An 18,398-nucleotide genomic window follows, 5' to 3' on the forward strand; every position below is an offset into this window, starting at 1 on the left:
ATTGAAGTGTTTTAACACAATTTATTTTATGCTTAAATTATCAACTAGATCATCCAGTGTTGGTGGGGTTTTTTTTCATACATATGTAATTAGAGCTATTATCAACAAATCCTGTTTCCATATGAAGATAATTAACAAATTAAAAGTATTTCACCAAAAACCCAAATAAAAATGCCCTTTAAAACACAGCAGCCTTAACAACCTAATATTAATCTGCTAGGATGATTACACATGATTGGCTTCCTGAAAGATTCTACATCTTAGAGCCAGTACACAATATAGTAATATTTTTACAGCGTGCTGCCACTCTTGTTAGCTAAGAAATTCTCTTCCTTCCTTCCCCCCCCCTCTTTTTTTTAAATATCCCCCACTGGGGCTCCCAAGAGCATCACCCCAAACTGCCGAAAGCTGCAAGCATTTCCCCCAGTGGAAAGCAGGACAGGTAGCATCCCCCCGCCCTCTGCAAAAGCAACTACTGTATATGTTATGGTGTCTGTTTAAGTTTGAGATCATTTCCAGCAGAAAAACTGGCAAGAGCAACAAACATTAGATGAGGGGCTTTATGTTTAGAGGTTATGGATAGGCTTCCACAAGCAGCCCTGCTCCTGAATAGCCGCCCTGCTCAGGCAGCCTCGATCCTCCACCCACTGCAAGCAGAAATGAGGAGGCTTTCCTTAGCAGCTGTGCTTGATGAACTGCGCCCCAGGATCCCGTCTCTTACGTCGCAATCTAATATATTTGCAAAACTGGAAAAGAGTTCATCAAAATAAGGCGGAACGCATGCATCAAAATATTAGTACTCCGGAGAGAATCCTTGATTTCACAGAACTACAGAATTCCCCATCTTAGGAATCATTAAATTTGCAGCAGATTTTAAAGATTTTTTTTTAAAATCAAGCTAGCCTTTTTGCATATACAAACATTATAATCGCTAAATGTACAAGAATCTGTGAAGATACACCCAGAATACCCCGTCAGGTGTAGCGGGACCTCCGAGACACTGATTTCTGTTCAATGCAAACGCAGGATTCAGTTTGTGAACTAGGAGGCAGTGCCTGATCAGCCTGCATCCCCTACTTCTCTTTAGAATTTACAACATGTGTTATTTACAATGAGACAAGCAAATGTTAGTCTTCTTTGTTTTGTTTTTTAAAAAAAATGAAAAAAAAAATAAAGGTGTATTTTAGTACCCTGACAGTTTGGGTCTGAGAAAAATAAGGCGAGCTGTTGTGGATTTTAATAATTTTTAGTGCCTTTCGGTAGTTTGAACCATTCTCCAGTGTCATTTGAATCTCTCTCGCAACAGGAATTCCTTGGTTCCGCCATGGCTTTGCGTTGCTTCTGTGAAGCTGTCGTCTAGGAGCACCCTGGACACTCGTCCCTTCTTCTCTCGCTGCATCCTCTCTAATGGTGTGAATGAAAGTGGGTTTCCATGCTCGTGTAGAACTGGCTCATGCTAAATTAAATTTGTTTTTGTTGTGTTCTTCACATAAAAACCATGCGGTTAATGTGTGGAAGCAGCAAACACACAGACGCGCGCACACGCACACACACACTTTTGTCCGTGACTTGATAATTCCTGTTGATTTCATTCGTCCTCGAGTTTCTCTCTAGAATACTGGCAGTAAAAGCACACAGTCTTGGGTCAAGTGGAAAAGGATGGGGAAGAGAGAAAGAGAAAGAGAAAACCGACGTTAGAATAGCATTGAGCCTTTCAACTGCAAATAATAATTCTGCATTTCTTCCATAAAATAAAAGACCCATCTTACAGCCCCCAATGTGTTGACCATTCATCTGGCCCAGAGTGGGCCATGTTGGACCACAGCTTCGGCTGCCCATAGATCTCTGAGGTACAGCTGCCACCAAGAGGGTTATCCACAGAGGTGGGATTCAAATAATTTAACAAGCGGTTCTCTGCCCTAATGACCGGCTGGGTGGGCGTGGCTATGGTGGGCGTGGCCAAGGGGTGTGACAGGCAGCACCCAGCCTCCTGCACCGCCCTGGGAGCAAAAACAGGCCACGGGAGGGGGGGTGGACACGCCTACCCCCCGCATCCGATTTTGGACCTAGCAGGCCTCCTTGCAGCCTCCTAGGAGTGAAAACAGGCTGCGGGGGGCCCACACTGCACCTGCCTGCACTCCATTTTCGGCCTAGTAGGCCTCTCTGCAGCCTCCTGGGAGTGAAAATGGGCCTCATTGCGGAGCCAAAATGGGGTGCATGGGGATTCCTGGAAGGAGCTGGGCCAGCCAGCAATTTAACTACTGGTTCGATTGAACTGGCCCGAACCAGCTGAATCCCACCACTGGTTATCCAGGGCCAAGAGGTTTAGTACCTGAAGTACAAGGATTACCCACCCCCAGCTACTATATTAGAACAAAACGGAAGCATAGCCAGAGCAACACATAAATCCAGTTTTTTTCAAGTCCTGCGCTGGTTAAACAAGCTTGGTTTTCAGCCACCTGTTCAGGAAAATGTTTCCCAATTCAATGAGCTAAAGTAAACAAATGAGATTAGAACAAAATTTTCCAAGCTGGAAGTTATCTGGTTTGTAGGTTACAAAATGTAACTCATATCTGATTAGGCTACTAGTAGATGACTAAATTTAAGTGGCGTAACGCCCAGCCCTCTGAAGGACTGCCTGTCCCCCATCATATCTGTAGGATCAGGCAGCTTTGGCTCCATTCAGATTCCACCAATTAAGTCCTGTCAACCTAGAAAATGGGCCTTTTCTGTTGCAATATGTAGCTGCCCCCCCCCCCACAACCATCTTCAACCAGCCCTAAATCCATGGTTATTCCAGGGGTGGGCTTCAAAATTTTTAGCAAGGGGTTCTCTGCCTGGTTGCTGCGTGGGTGTGGCCATGGTGGGCATGGCCTAGTCGGTCTCCTGGCGGGTGGGTGGGCGGAGGCTCCCGCAGTCGCTGCTACCGGTTCACGTGATCCAGACAGAACTGGCTGAATCCCACCACTGCCCCCAACTCACTGAATGATGGGAGCCCCATCAGCCCAACAATGGAAGGGCAATGCAGAAATTGTTAAGCCCCGAAGAAATTGCTAAGCCAAAAAAATAAGCTCTGAGTCTCACATTGCTTCATAAAGATTTCTTAATTGCTTAATCCAAGTATGAAGAATACAAGAGTTATATATCCAACTGACCATTCACTGTTTGGCTGTTATGAGTAGGTTGTCTTCTCTGCATGCCGGGCTTCTTTTTTCATTTTCACTTTACACCCTTCTCCCTGCTTTAAAAAAGAGGACACACCATCAGATATCAAGTGGATGGTCTCATCGTAGCAGTTATACAAGATAGGGAATCAGTACTAAACTGTAAAATCTACACCAGGGGTGTCAAACTCAATTTCATTGAGGACCGCATCAGGGTTGTGTTTGACCTGGGGCAGCTAGGGGACATGGCCAGCTCGACGTCACTCGTGTCGGGGGCGCCTGTGGCGGCCTGAGCGCACTGCCAGCGAAAATGGGTTCCTGAACTCTACTTTTGGCTGCAACGGCCTCCTGCAACCCTCTGCCAATGAAAACGGAGCTCGGGAGGGCTGCCCCTGGCCCTTGCAAGCTCCATTTTCACTGGCAGAGGCATTGCTGGCCGGTCCTTTGCTGTTTCCAGGGCAGCCCCATGGGATGGATCTAAGGACCCCACAGGCCAGATCCAGCCCCGGCCCTTAAGTTTGACACCCCTGATCTACACAGACTACTGGGAGCGGCGAAAGGCAAGTAGCCAGTAGCCACGCAAGATGATGACATGTGTGATGATGACACATGTAGCATAATTCCGGGCTCATCATCCTGAAATAGGTTTTTGAACATCAAACAGAATTCTGAATATTTCATTACTTCTTCTCCCGCTTTACAAATATCCCATGCTGGGTGATTCCAAGTTAGCAGACCCTTTGCAAGCCAAATTCTGCTGATTTAAGGAAGGTTCAAAGCTTTAAATTAAGTTGATTAGTCACGAAAGATGCAACTGGGAAAAGGGAATATTTGCCAAAGCGAAACCTATCTGCAATAAAGATACTAAAAGTCCCCCAAATATTTTTCCCCCATTTGAAAATTCACAGCTTAGCAATACAGTCAAAACCTTGATTCTTCAGACCTCCAGCAGACAGCATATGCCATGGGCATTTTGTTTTTGTTTTCATTTTGGACTTCATCCCTAAATAGTGGAGAAAATCCATGATTTCCACAACATTCCAGACAACTGATCTAATTTACATCAACTGCAATACTTCCGTCATGATGTTCCTTTGCGCCATTTGTCTCCATTCCGTGCCATTAGAGCAGGGGTGTCAAACTCGATTTCATTGAGAGCTGCATCAGGGTTGTATTTTACCTCAGGGGACTAGGTGGGCATGGCCAGCATGACGTCACTTGTGTTGGGGGCGCCTGTGGTGGCCTGAACACTCTGCCGTTAAAAAATGAGCTTCTGAGCTCCGTTTTCAGTTCTGACGGCCTCCTGCAACTCTCCGCCAATGAAAACAGAGCTCAGGAGGGCCATGCATGGCTCTCGAGAGGCACCACAGGCCGGTCCTTCACTAATTCCAGGGCAGCCCCGTGGGCCAGATCTAAGCATCCCAAGGGCCGGATCCGGCCCCCGGGCCTTGAGTTTGATACCCCTGCATTAGAGTAATGACAGAATTGAAGAAAGGGCAGACAATGGAGACAAATCAGGGAAAACCACTGACAATATAATTACACAAAGGATATCAATTAGGTCAAGGTTATCAATTCTATTTCCTCCACCCCAACTGTCCATTCACTTGAGGTTTTGCTGCACTTTGCTAAGGAATATAGAAGAGGGATATCCAGGGTTACAGGTAGTCCTCGACTTACAACAGTTCATTTAATGACCTTTTGAAGTTACGACACCAAAAAAGTGACTTATGACCATTTTTCACACTCCTAACTGTTGCAGCATCCCCATGGTCATGTGATCAAAATTCAGATGTTTGGCAATGGACTCATATTTATGACGGTTGCAGTGTCCTTTTGCAACCTTCTGACAAGCGAAGTCACTGGGGAAGCCAGATTCACTTAACAACCATGTTACTAACGTAGCTACTGCAGTGATTCACTTAATAAATGTGGCAAGAAAGATTGTAAAATGGGGCATAAGTCACTTAACAAAAGTTTCACTTGGCAACATAAATTTGGGCTCAATTGTGATCGTAAATTGAGGACGAGTTGTAGCAGCTTTGAGGGGGACTTTATTGGAGTAGCTTCTGGCCAGCTTTTTATGTTTAGGTCTTCTACAACTTCTAACCCTGAGGTCTAATCCCTCTGAAAGGCAGTGGGAAAGTTTGAAGGAAACAGGAAGTGGGGAACCCCATGGCTGGGGTGGGGGCTTAGATAATTAGGAAGTTTCTGAACCAGGCCTGTGATTCTGGACAATTGTCCCCAAAGCCCTTGGAGAACTGGGGATAATCAGATCAGGCTGATAGAGAAAGTTTAGACCTGGGACGGACTTTTTAAGTTTCAATACTGCTTCTGCTGTTCCAAGAAAAGTTTTCATATCCTCCTTGTCCTGATTTGTTAGTTCTGGTAAACAGTTACTAGTTTTCTTGCAAATCTTCACCTCATCCAACCTGATGCACCTGGCCTTCTTTTTCACATCCTCCCATTGCCCCCTAATTAAAACAGACAGCCCTTTTAATTATTATTATTATTATTACTTCAATGTTAGTTTTACAAATCAGCAGGGCAAACTCCAAAGCAGCTTGGGCCTGGTAGCCTTGGGGAAAGACATTTCCTGTTCTGCCCCAGTGTTTCCAGATTCCAGGTGTAAGGAGCATCTTCCCAAGAACAGGGAGTGACAGAGAAGGATGGAGATCTCAGCTCCCAGATGTCTGGCAAGCAGATATGTTTGTCTCACCCACAGCCACACCATCTCCCTTGCTATAGCCAGTGAATGCATAGTTAGGTATGCATCCCCCCAAGGAGCATTTGAATCCCTCACCCACACCCATCAAGCATCCCCAGGATCTGCCTTCTCTTCTCTTTGGCTTTGATGGTCCATGGACCTCTCCCAACTCACCGCTAGCCCCAGAGGCCAAGACCTGCAGCCAATCTCAAATGCTGTTTGATCTGATGAGCTTTTCTGGTGGACTGGTGTCATTGTAAGAGGGAAGGAAAGTACTAACAATGGGGTCTTCTTTTCAGGATGAGCAATAGCCTGTTTGTTAACCCCTAGGCTCAATCATCCTCCAGTTTGTCAAAAATAGCATCCAGGTGAGAACCTGGGCCTTGTGCGGTCATGTATACCTTATTATTTAGAAGAAGACAGGTGATTAGAAAGATTGAATGTCTTCTTTTTTTAAAAAAAAAAATCTTTCTGCCCAGCTAATAGAAAACTTGATTGCCATCAGTGTGTGAGGACTGATCCACTGGGAGAAAAGAATAAGGGTGTTCTGTGAGAAGGGAAGACAACATATAGAATATCCATTTGGACTTGAAAAACCAGGTCATGGGATGGATCATCAGGGGAAATAGCTACCAATGTAGTCTCCAGGAGTTGAAAACCACTGGATGGCCATCCCATAATCCGTTTCATGCTTGGACTCTTGATCCCTTGCCACATTGAACTCGTGCACATCCTGCAGTATTTATGGGGTGGAGGGCTCATTCTGGAAGGTTTAGTCTAATTTTGCACCCTCAACCCTCCCAAATCCTCTTCGTTAGTACCAAAGGAAATGCTCAGCACCCTGTCGTCCCTTGGTAGATGAAACTGGCCAGGAGGCAGAAGATGGGAAGAACAAAGAGCCCACAGGGAAGAGCCTGAGATACGGTTATTCACAAGTCTTGCTAGTAAAGCCCCCCTAGCCAGAACAGCCTTGGGGATGGTCCTTTGGAGCCAGACGGTGAAAGAGCAGCTGCCGGCCAAACACAGTTTATTCTTTCAGATCAGGCGCACCACTTGCTAAAAGCACAAGCATTTTGCCTTAGGGGGGCGGGGGGGGGGCAGAGGTTAATTGGCAAGCCACCAGCCACTCAACCGCGTTTTGAGCCCAGAGGGACCACTGCACCCTGCTCAGCTCTTTCATTACCCTGATAGGATTTTTCACGTGTGGGATAACAAGGCGTCTTAATACTTTCCGGGTAACCTGTGAGAAATAACATAGGAAAAACAAAAGTCGATACGTGTTCTGCCCGAGTCTGGAAGGACACAGTTGATGGACAAAGAATCCATAATTTAGGACTCAAAAAGAAGGAGAAAAAGGAATCTGCAGGAGAGAATTTACTTTTCGGGTGACGGTATTGCCTTCTTCGTCCGTGAACTGCTCTTGCGTGACTGATTCACCTGGAATGTTTTTGGCTTCCTCGCCCTAGTAGAGAACAGGTCAAAGGATTAGCCCTACTCACTTGGGGCCATCTCTGCTTTTCAACACCAGTCCAAGCAATAAACTCATGCCAAGCCAGGCCAGATTTTCTTGTTAGAGACAATCAGACATCTAGAGTGTCTTATGACACATGATTCATGGTTTCAATTCTGTGGATCATGCTGAACATATACTTATGTTGTCAAAGGCCATTTATGGGTGGCTGCTGCTTTCAGGAGAGCAATTTATACTGTGGATTTGGTGCTGTATACCTAGGAAATTCGTCTAGGAAACTCAGGGCTAAACCCATGGAGAAAGTTTTGTAAGAACTCCCTACAAAGGGAGTTATAGGGCGCAATCACTACTTCATTTTGATAGCCCTGAGAACCTCTGAAATAATTCTTCCCTGCTGCCATCTCAATCCTCCATAAATCTTTTTTTGAAGACAAAGTTATTACTTGTACAATTTTATGGATCTTTATTCAGGAGAAGCCCATGCTTAGTTGTGCTGGTCCTAATACAACCCTTGAACTAAGATTAGTTCTTCATGAAAAACAGTTTACCAGAATCTCTCCAAAGATGAGTAAAAAAACAGAGCTCCTTTATTCCCAATGACTTTGGGCAGATAAGGCTTCTCACTTATCTCAAGAAGCTCCAGCTGGTCATTATTTAGCACACAATCACACTGCTTGTGCAAGATGTTTCCTTGTATGGGAAGCATCATCATATTAGGCAAAACACTCAATGATGAGAGTTTTAAGAGCCTTAGATAATACCAGGATGGCTGGGGGCTAAATTAACCACATAGAAAGATTAGAGAGTTGATAACCCTGTCTTTATGATGCTAACAAACTCTTCTGTGTCCTTGTTTTACTCCATCTCTTGACAACGCTGGGGAAAGCTGAGCAAGCTTTGAGTGTTCATACAAGATAGGATGTAAACTGAATCATCATTGTTATTATCCCAACAGCACCAGCAAATCAATGTCACAACCTACAACAACAGATCAGGTTCCCCAGAACTACCTTCACGAGGAGCCTTGTGACGTCCCCGGGATTCCTGTCAAACTGGATCGGGAGCAAAGCCCAAACAGGTCCACAATCGCACAAAACTGGAAGAGGTCCAATGTCTCTGTTTACATTGTGGTTTGGACTATCTAGATCAGGGATCTCCAACCTTGGATCTCCCAGGAATTCTGGGAGTTGAAGTCCACAAATTGCCAAGGTTGGAGACCCCTGATCTAGATCGCAGGTCTGGATGGAGGTGTTGTAATAATCTCTCTCCCACCCTTAATGCTCACAGTATTCTTTACTGTTCAACAGCAGTAATTGTGTGCGCTTGTATTTACACAAGCGGCTTTGAGGAAGATATCCAGAAGAATGTTGTGAGAAAGAGAAATTGAGTTAACACATTTGTTTGGAGAGCGTCATTGATTAAGCTATGGGGATGATTCAGGACATTTTTCCTCTTAAGATGAAAGGCAAAATGGCATCAACTATGCATGGACAAACACGAGCAGGATCGATAGTTGAACCCTTCTGCAACCCTGATTGTGGAACAGACTGGCTCCTGATTCTCAATGCAACAGACAAGTTGAAGGCCTTTCCAAGGACCTTGACTTTTTCCCCTGATTTTATCTTTCCATCTGTAGAGTCCCCCAGTTACTACACCCAGTCGTGGAATACAAAATTTTTTACTACAGGTTCTGTGGGCATGGCTTAGTGGGTGTGGCCAGGGGGTGTGATAGGCAGCACTCGGCCTCCTGCACACCCTGGTAGCAAAAATGGGCCACAAGGAGGGACGTGCTGCCCCCTGCACCACATTTTGGGCCTAGGAGACCTCCCTGAAGCCTCCTGGGAGTGTAAATGGGCCGCGAGGAGGGATGCACCCCCCCGCACCCCATTTTGGGCCTAGGAGGCCTTTCTGCACTTACCTGGGAGCCAAAACAGGGTGCGTGGGGACTCCTGGAAGGGGCGGGGCAGGAAGGGGCGGGGCCAGCCATCAATTTAACTACCGGTTTGCCCAAACCGGCTGAATCCCACCACTGATTACACCGCTTTTAAACACATGTATTCAACTACATTCCAGTGCATTTAGAATCATGCATATACAGCCATGCAACACAGGACGGGATTATGCGCAACAACCCAGACTGCAATCTGGTAGGTCCTCCCAAGAGGTCTGTAGGTTGTACAAGGGACAATACAAAGAGAGTGTCTAATGGTGAGCCACACGATCCGCACTGCAGTCCAAGTCCACTCCATGCCAAGGGGCACCACCATCACACAATACCTTCAGAAAGAACCGCCGGCGATAAACCCTCGTAACGATCCTCTGCTCTTCACCTGAACTTGAATCACTCTGAATCTCACATTCACTGTCACTGTCACTCAACTCCTGATAAATGCAGTTTTAGTAACATTTTTACTGGCTCGTTTAAAACATAAAAATGAATCTGAGCAAGAAGAGAGGAGAAATGGCTTCCCCCAAATTTAGATTCACCTCCCCCAACTACCATCCTGGGGACCACACTTCTAAATGAGGGGCACACAGCCATGTTGCCTTGATATCGTTTACGGCAGGGGTCTCCAACCTTGGCAACTTTAAGGCTTGTGTAAGAGATGAAGCTGGCTGAGGAACTCTGGGAGTTGAAGTCCACAAGTCTTAAAGTTGCCAAAGTTGGAAAACCCCGGTTTATGGCATAAAAACAGATTTGCACATGCTTGTGCAACAGCTGTAAACTCTTGTGTCTACAAGCTTTTTATGAGCAAGGAGGGACCAGAGTGCAGATACACCTTCCTTACACATTTCCCCACTATTCCTTGCTACCTTCAAAGATCCTTTCATTTTATAGCAACAGCTCTGTTTTCCAAAACCAAAGCTATTCTCGCAGTGTTATATGCCCAATGCCCCATCTCTTTCTAGACCAAACTAAGATTAGTGGCACGTTCTTCTTTTGTTGTTGTTGTTGTTATTGTTAAACAGGATTTGAAACACTACTTCGAAAAGCAGTTTCAAATTTGAGTTATGCCAAGAATTTTGCTTAATTCTGCAGACCACCAAGGCAAAATAGTCCCTTATGCTTTAGCTCTCCATCCAGCTTTATGTATATTTTCCCAGCCAACAATGCATATTCTGTCAGGAATGTCAGGAAAGAATGGCTGAAAAGTGCACTATTTGCATGGAGAATCCACCCTCAAGTTGGAAGTAAGGTCAACCTGCTACACAACTGAAGCACTTTCTAGGGATTTCTCCCCACCCCAAAATGGGCTAAGCTACGATTTGACGGCATTTGGAAGGTGGGTGCATCTTACACAGTGGTGGGTTTCAAATTTTTTTACTACCGGTTCTGTGGGTGTGGCTTGGGTGTGGTGTGGCTTGGTGGGCGTGACAGGGGAAGGTTACTGCAAAATCCCCATTTCCACCTGGTCAGCTGGGACTTGGGAGGCAGAGAATAGATGGGGGTGGGGCCAGTCAGAATTTTTACTACCGGTTCTCCGAACTACTCAAAATTTCCACTACCGGTTCTCCAGAACTGGTCAGAACCTGCTGAAACCCACCTCTGATCTTACATACATTTCCTGCCCTTTGTGGGACTTTTCCTCATGTCTCAGCCATTTTGCACGAGCACCTCATTTATGTGTGTATCTACACTCACATTGAGAACCTGGCTTTAATCAAGGGGAGTTTGGTGAATGGATGGGGAGGGGGAACTGCAGAATAAAAACATGATGCTCTGCGCATTTGATTCCCGCATGGCCATCACGGGGACCCTGGCATGCAGCAGCTCGTCTCCCGACCCTGAGACGCAAGAATGAGTGGCAAATGGTGGCCTATCTCCTCCTCCCTGAGCAAACCAAAGTTTGTGGCATTTATACCTTGTGTTCTGATGCAGCCGCTGTTCCATCGTCTTCCTGAGCTTTTGATCTTGGCTTGCTGCTGTCAGAAATATTCCAGCTTGTCTTTTTCATGCTAACAGGCACAGAGGTTTTAGGTGTATCAACTGCTGGCTTGCTTGCCTCTTGCAAGGATTTCTGGTGGGATGTTAGTGAGATTGTTTGCTGCTCAGTTCGGAGAGAGCTTTGCATTTTTGGTTTCAGAGTTTCCTTGTCGCTCTGTTTCCCTAGACTGTTCACAGAGTCCTGGACAAAAGTCTTAGCCTTTGCTTCTAGCGTAGATTCCGAGTAGCTCCCGTTGGTCTCCAGTTTTCCTGCTTCCCCTTTGAAATATGAGGTAATAGAATCTCTACATTGACCAAGGCTGCAAGAGAGGAAGAGCCAAACCCAAGAAATAAGTAACGGTATCATTAAATCACTTCTCCACAGATACTCAACAGGCTGGCATTTAGGGATTACAAAAAACTGTGACTGCAGCTCTAAGGTAAGTAATTATCTACAAGTTGTGGCTCTGGAAATCGATATCATTCCAGATATGCCATGGGATGTATCTAGCTTCTAGCCAATACGAGTCTTGAAGGATCATCGTGATCCTCTTCGGAAATAAATCTGGACTTGAGCAAGGTGAGTAGGCTTGCTCCTCTGCTCCATAATGGCAAGATGCTTTTGAACAGCAGACAAGCTCCAAAGGAAAAAAGATTTCCCCCGATGGATATTGACACACAGTTGGGTTGATCCTGGATTCTTGTGGGAACAGCCTACAGCTTCTGAAATTTTCTCTCTGTATTCCCCAGGTGATTGGAACAGCTAACAAGATCCTGATAAAATTGCCAGATGTTGTAGGCACATCCACAAGGAGCAGGAACCCTTGGTGATCCTTCTGGAGCTTTGGAATGGCCTCCCCACAGCCTGATTGTCTTTGTCTCTCTCCCTCCCTGCCACTCCCTCCCCCCCTTTCCTCTCTATCTCTCCCTCTCTCTCTCTCTCTGTCCCTCCCTCCCTCTCCCTCCTCTCTCCCTCCCTCCCTCTCTCTCTCTCTGCCCCTCCCTCCCTCTCCCTCCCCTCCCTCTCCCTTTCCTCTCTCCCCCTCCCTCCCTCCCCCTCATCCTCTCTTTCCCTCTCTCTCTCCCTTCCTCTCTCTCTTCCCCTCTCTCTCGTTCTCTCTCTCATATTTGGGCTCTTTTAAATCCTTTGAGAGCTACACTCAGTCTCCTAGAATTCTTTCTATCTCTGCTTTGAATGAGGATGTTTAAGTGCTGGCTTTGATTTCACTGCCCTAAATATCAGTGTACATCTATGTCTTGAGAACATCAGAATTGGTCTATAAAATACCATTAACTAAATACTTAAAGCTATTGGTCCCTTCTTTTGACGTGTCAAATATTTACATGCTTCCATCTAGCAGGAAACAAATTAAGACACGTATTTTTTTAAAAAAAACCTCCACAATATGAGAAAAGCAGAAGAACTGATCAGTCTGAGACTTGGCTGTGTCAGCCTTATCGCCCCGTACCTGTCGTCCAATCGATTTAGCAACTCTCCGCTTATTCTGCGTCCTGAAGACGTTGGTTCCACCTTGACTCGGGGGGCCTCGTTCTGCCAACCTGTAATTGAACACATTTCCTGTTCGGCCTGCTGCACATAGTTAAGTATAGACAAGACTTTCTCTTCTGTCATTTCCTCAGACTCGGCAATTTCTTCAAGGCAAATATCTTCAAACAGAGACTTAAGCTTTTTGTCCGTCAGCTCCTCATCAGTACCAGACCAATTTCTCTCGTGGCGTTCAGTCCTCACTAAGGGTTGACTACTCTCTTCGCCCAGCATCTGCATTCCAGCATAGCTACCGAGATAGCGAGGATAATCCTTCAGGTGGATTTCTTCCAGTGGGTTTTGGCCTGCATCTTTAGAGGCTCCTTCTAGAGGCACCGAGTATTTGCCATCTTCCAGTGAGGTGTCTTCTTCAATGACCACGGGAGGTCCTTCAGCCGTCTCCTCTAGGTTTCCCTGTGAAGTTGCTAAGACATCACTCAGTCTACTAGGAGTTCTAAGGGGTGATTCTATGCTAGAGAAATCGCTAGCCAAATCATCTTGATGGAAATGGCTGGGTGGCACGAAGCACAACCCAGAGGGGGGTTCCAGTTCCATTTGAAAGGTGGGGTAACCTAAGGAAGACAGCACATTTGGACTGATTGCCATGAAGAATGGAGTAACATAAAATCAAGCATTCAGAATGGCTGAGTACTTAGAACATGAGAACTGCATGAAACAGCAAGAACAATTGAATCAGGAATGGGACAAAGAATTCTTCAGAGAGCACAACCAAACTGAAGTCAGCAGAATTGGGAGCACAGCACACACCGGCAGCTGGTCTCTCTCTATTCACAGCTACTTTGATGATTTCTCAATCAGCTGGACAGAATCTCAATTTTTGTTCAACGATTATATATATATGAATAATGGTGATCTGCAGCATAACAATTCATTTCTGCTTTTATTATGGCTCACAGTGTTTAAATGGAAAAAATAAATAAAGTAGCTGCCTGCAAAACAGGCAAATATTTTACAAGAATTTTAAAAATTGCCTTCATTTTTATTATAGGCATCTCTTTTTAATACTGACCTAATAACACCACGCATAATGATTATTGTGCTACATTCTTCAATTTAGTCAGTGCCCTTTGCAAATGGATTCGATGTAGAAAATAGAAATAAATTTCAGGTAGGACAGAAAAAGGTAGTTCTTGATCTATGACAGGAAAAGACAACCTATGGGAGTGGGGGAAGGAGGGAGGGGAGAGAATCTATAGATCAACTCCAGGAATCGTGTAACTCTAGAGAGGAGAGTATTGTGATGAGTGAAGAGACCTTGGTGATCTTGGAGACACAGGCGATCTTGGTGACACAGGTACAATCAGAAACACTGAGATCAAATAAAGAAAAGGAAAGGAGAAGCATGAACACAAAGGAGCCATTGTTCCCCAGGACAGGAATGGCCAAGGCAGCAGGTTCCGCCCTTGTCAATTTTTAATCAAGGTGAATTCCAAAATGTGGAAATCGGGGTGTCTCATGCTGGCTGAGGAATTCTGGGAGTTGAAGTCCACAAATCTTAAAGTTGCCAAGCTTGGGGACCCCTGCTCTAAATGTTAGAGAAGGTTCCACATCCTTCTAAGGGGATCAATGAATGTGCTCCTCATGTTTACTAGAAGGAAGCACGGCAATTACCAATAGCACTTAGACTTATATACCACTTCACAGTGCTTTACAGCCCTCTAAACTAAGCAGTTTACAGAGTCAGCATATTGCCTCCAACAATCTGGTCATCATTTTATTGACCTCAGAAGGATGGAAGGCTGAGTCAACCTTAAGCCGGAGAGACTCGAACTCCTGGCAGGAGGCAGAGTTAGCCTATAATACTGCATTCTAACCACTGCACCACCACAGCTCATGTCAACCTGACCATTGACTGTGGCACTGTGTGCTTGTCAGAAAATTATTCCCAGCATCCAGAACAACAGCCAGAGTAAGGAAAACATTGCAGGAGACTGAGCATTGACCATGCCTGTCCTAGCATTTAGTTTCAGCATAGAAATGAAATGGCAGATGAATGGTATAGTTGCATAATCCCACAGGTAAATATTAGGCTAGCCCATCTGACAAAAATGGGACGTTCAGCGTTGAGATATGGCATCTGGAAGCGACGTGCATTAATTATGATGTTGGTTGGTTGGTTGGTTGGTTCTCTGAATCCACTGAGAGAAAGTTAAGATGCAGTCTGGTCTTGGTGAGGATAAGGAGCTTTAGAGATGCTTGGAGAAGAGGAAGGACAGAACGCAAAACAAGAGAAGCACATTCTTTTTAGAGGGAAGAAACCCATTTCACGATTGAACAGCACAAGCCACATTTCAAGAACAAATTTCTTAAAATGTCCACAGAACTTATATTTCTGCATTGCAGCGATTTAGGGGCCAGCCCTGCTGCTCAGAGACGGGGAATGCTTGATGCCTTGCATTGAGCCAGGAAATGTTCCCCTCCCCCAGGAGGCAGCACCCCAGAACATGGATTCTTGGATGTATGCATATGCAAGTCGACACATGCATATATACTCATCTTGCATGTTCAGGCCAGCACAGTATTTCATAAGCAGCCTAGCAACATGTCAAAAGCCAAAAAGTAATTGCTGTAACTTTGTTCTTGATTGCACCTCCGTATTTGAAAGCAAAACATTAACAACCTCAAGGAAAAACTCTGGGTGCTGAATTGGAACATTGGAGTTTCATTGCCTGATTAGGGGAAGTTTCAGAATGCAACTGCAAAGTTTGCAATCGCACCTCAGGACTACAGAAGCAATTTGCAACTCTGTTAAATCAAAACAAGTGCTGGTTTAGTCATACCCTAAATTGTATTTTGTTAAGTAAGAACGTATTTTAAGTGGACAAAAAAATCTCAAAGTCCCATGTTATTAGATCAAAAACATATATATTTGTTACTCACTTGGGGAAAAAATACATAAAATGAAACAAACTCAGTTACCATCAACAGTATCGTGGAAAACATTATTTTCATCTGCAAAACTTCTGGTGCCTGATATGTTGCCATAATCAAATATTGGTCCTTCCAACAAAGTTACAATGTCGATCCGATTGATTTTTGTTAATACAGAAGTTAAGGCATCAGCTGTGGGGGGGAAAGGACAAAACACATTAAAATTCTTTTGTGCAACTTTTAATTCTTTGGGTAGGTGGTTTCATCGATCCCATAGGAAGTGTAGAGGTCTCTAAACAAAAGAGGAGGCATCAATTAAATATCAGAGATGGGAGCACATGAGCTGCAGTGCCCTGTACATTTTGAATTGCTTATTTATCAAATCCCAGCATGTCTTTTGATCAGTGAATGAACAATGCTGCGTAAATCAAAAACACTTAACAGTGTGTATTGGCAACTTATTCTCCAAGGCATTGTGTCTCTTTGCAATACTATACATGCACGAAGGTTGGACGACCAAGGCTGTTGGATAAAGAATATAAGCACTCTGGACACAGAGGGGTTTGGTCTGTGAGTGTTCATTCATACATATCCCTGTAGGGAAGTAGGAACTTCAAGATGCAGCCCTTTCTACACAAATCTTAAACTTACTTGTAGCATTTTTTCCATCTCTTATAACCCATTTCTTTAACAACATGAAGCTCTGAGCAATTAAAGAATTTGGGTTTTCCACTCGAATCTGATTAATTTCGTCAACAGAAAAATTCAGCTCTCTTGCCAGTTCTACAGTGTGGGAAAGAGAGAAGAAAAAATAATTATTCGTGTTTTATTTGAACAGCCCATTTAAAAATCAAATGTATTTCTGACATCAAATGACACCACCAGTTTTTATTCTCAGAAAATTCAGCCTAAACTTCCCAACACACCTCAAAGGTCAAAGGGTGTAGACCAGGGGTCTCCAAACTTGGCAACTTTAAGACTTGTGGACTTCAATTCTCAGAGTTCCTCAGCCAGCACTGGGAGTTGAAGTCCACAAGTCTTAATGTTGCCAAGTTTGGAGACCCCTGGTGTAGACAGAGAATAATGAGAGTCACTTTCAGAGACAACCTTGAGTCGCAGACTCAGGAAGCGAGGATAAGATAGCTATGGGTCTTCTCTCCATTCTAAGTTCTTTTTACTTTGTTGGTCTCAGTCTGGACCGAAACAATGGTCCAGGCAGGGGGAGGGCAACCCTTGACAACCTCCAAACATACAACATTATGGTTTGGACTCCAAGTTTCCATATACAAAGCTGACACCAGAGACTCCCCTGTCATCATCACAACCCAGCTCCATTTGCTCCCAGCACTGCATCAAAGGACCAGAATTGGAAGGACATCTGCTGTGGCCAGAATGAGGGCAAAATGAATGGACTCGTCTGGGATAACTCTCCCTCCTCCCTAACACCCCCACCCCCACCGGATAACAAGTGCAATGCTCAATCCTTCCCCTTCCATATCTGAGATGAATGCCAACTGGGCAGCCTCCAAAACCCCAGTAGGAAACAACGAAAAGAATCTGGCTTTGTGGCTTGCTTGGCTATTGTGATGATTTATTACACAGCAAGAAAGGAGATACCAAAGTCATAGGGGAAGACTCCACATGATACAAGCAAATGTCCCAGTTGTAGCAGCCCTTAACTGGCCTCAGCTGACCTTAATCTGGGTAGCATTTTGAGAGGAGCCTCCAGGCAGCCCCAGGGCTGCAGACAGGACTGAGATGACAAAATATCATCTAGAAAAAGGTAGTATCTCTGACACTGTAGTGCTGCTGCCCACAAAAATGACATGGATGCATCAACGGAAGCAGCAGCTCAACAGGACCATCCTTAACTCCAATAATAGTGTGGAAGGATGTTTTTCTTTATCTTTTCTTACCAGCTCTATTATTTATTTTTGAAAAATACCAGGAGCTCCAAGAACTCTGCTCTTTCCCATTTTTCAGCTGAAGAGCAGAGCAGGATGGACCTGGGACGAATACGTTTGCCCTGCCCTCCCCCATCCATCAACGCCATACACACATCCAGGGAGACACAACAAGGTGAGCCTCTCAGAGGGTTGCTACTTTCTAGAGCAGGGGTCTCCAACCTTGGCAACTTTAAGACCTGTGGACTTCAACTCCCAGAATTCCTCAGCCAGCAAAGCTGGGAGATGAAGTCCACAGGTCTTATAGTAGCCAAGGTTGGAGACCCCTGCTCTAGTGCATCATAATATTCCAAACCCTTACCTGTCCAGCTAAGTCCCAGGTGATCAGCCACAATAGCCATCCTTATATCTGTCCGCTCGCATGGGCTCTGTGGACCTGTGATTTACAATTCTTCTATTAAAAGGGTAATGTGAAAGGGTGCTCAGCACTGACAAACATAACTGTAATACACTGTGTTATTTTAATAGGTGCTTTTAGTCCAATTACTAAAAAGAATGGAATGCCCTGTTTTGGTTCTTTTTTTAAAATATATATATAGATATATATATATATGCAGATTCGCAGATCTGGAACTTTCCCCTTTGAAAGGCTAGTAGTGTTCATCTACATGATGTAAATATTGTGTAAATGGAACCAAGCATGCTGACAATCTATCTAATGAGTTGAATAACATGATTTAATTACTGGTGGAGGGGAGGGAAAAAAATTGCCCACCAGGAACTAAAGAA

At 44.8% G+C, this 18,398-nt stretch overlaps 1 protein-coding gene across 1 annotated transcript in view; it reads right to left on the reverse strand.

The window, feature by feature from the left end:
• Nucleotide 1: 1 nt before the first annotated feature.
• Nucleotides 2–18,398, reverse strand: part of ANK3 (ankyrin 3) — a 181,742-nt gene continuing 163,345 nt past the window's right edge. The window contains exons 38-44 of the mRNA XM_070944945.1: nt 17,971–18,045; nt 16,357–16,488; nt 15,754–15,897; nt 12,737–12,827; nt 11,206–11,587; nt 3,156–3,241; nt 2–1,639 (exon numbers count right to left, since the gene is read on the reverse strand). Of these exons, the coding sequence (XP_070801046.1) occupies nt 3,173–3,241; nt 11,206–11,587; nt 12,737–12,827; nt 15,754–15,897; nt 16,357–16,488; nt 17,971–18,045 (893 nt within the window). The 3' untranslated portion in view covers nt 2–1,639; nt 3,156–3,172. The remainder of the gene's footprint in view (nt 1,640–3,155; nt 3,242–11,205; nt 11,588–12,736; nt 12,828–15,753; nt 15,898–16,356; nt 16,489–17,970; nt 18,046–18,398) is intronic.

The sequence above is a fragment of the Pituophis catenifer genome, unplaced genomic scaffold (genome assembly GCF_029215685.1).
Source record: "Pituophis catenifer annectens isolate HBS135680 unplaced genomic scaffold, rPitCat1.0.hap2 SCAF_6, whole genome shotgun sequence".
NCBI lineage: Eukaryota > Metazoa > Chordata > Lepidosauria > Squamata > Colubridae > Pituophis > Pituophis catenifer.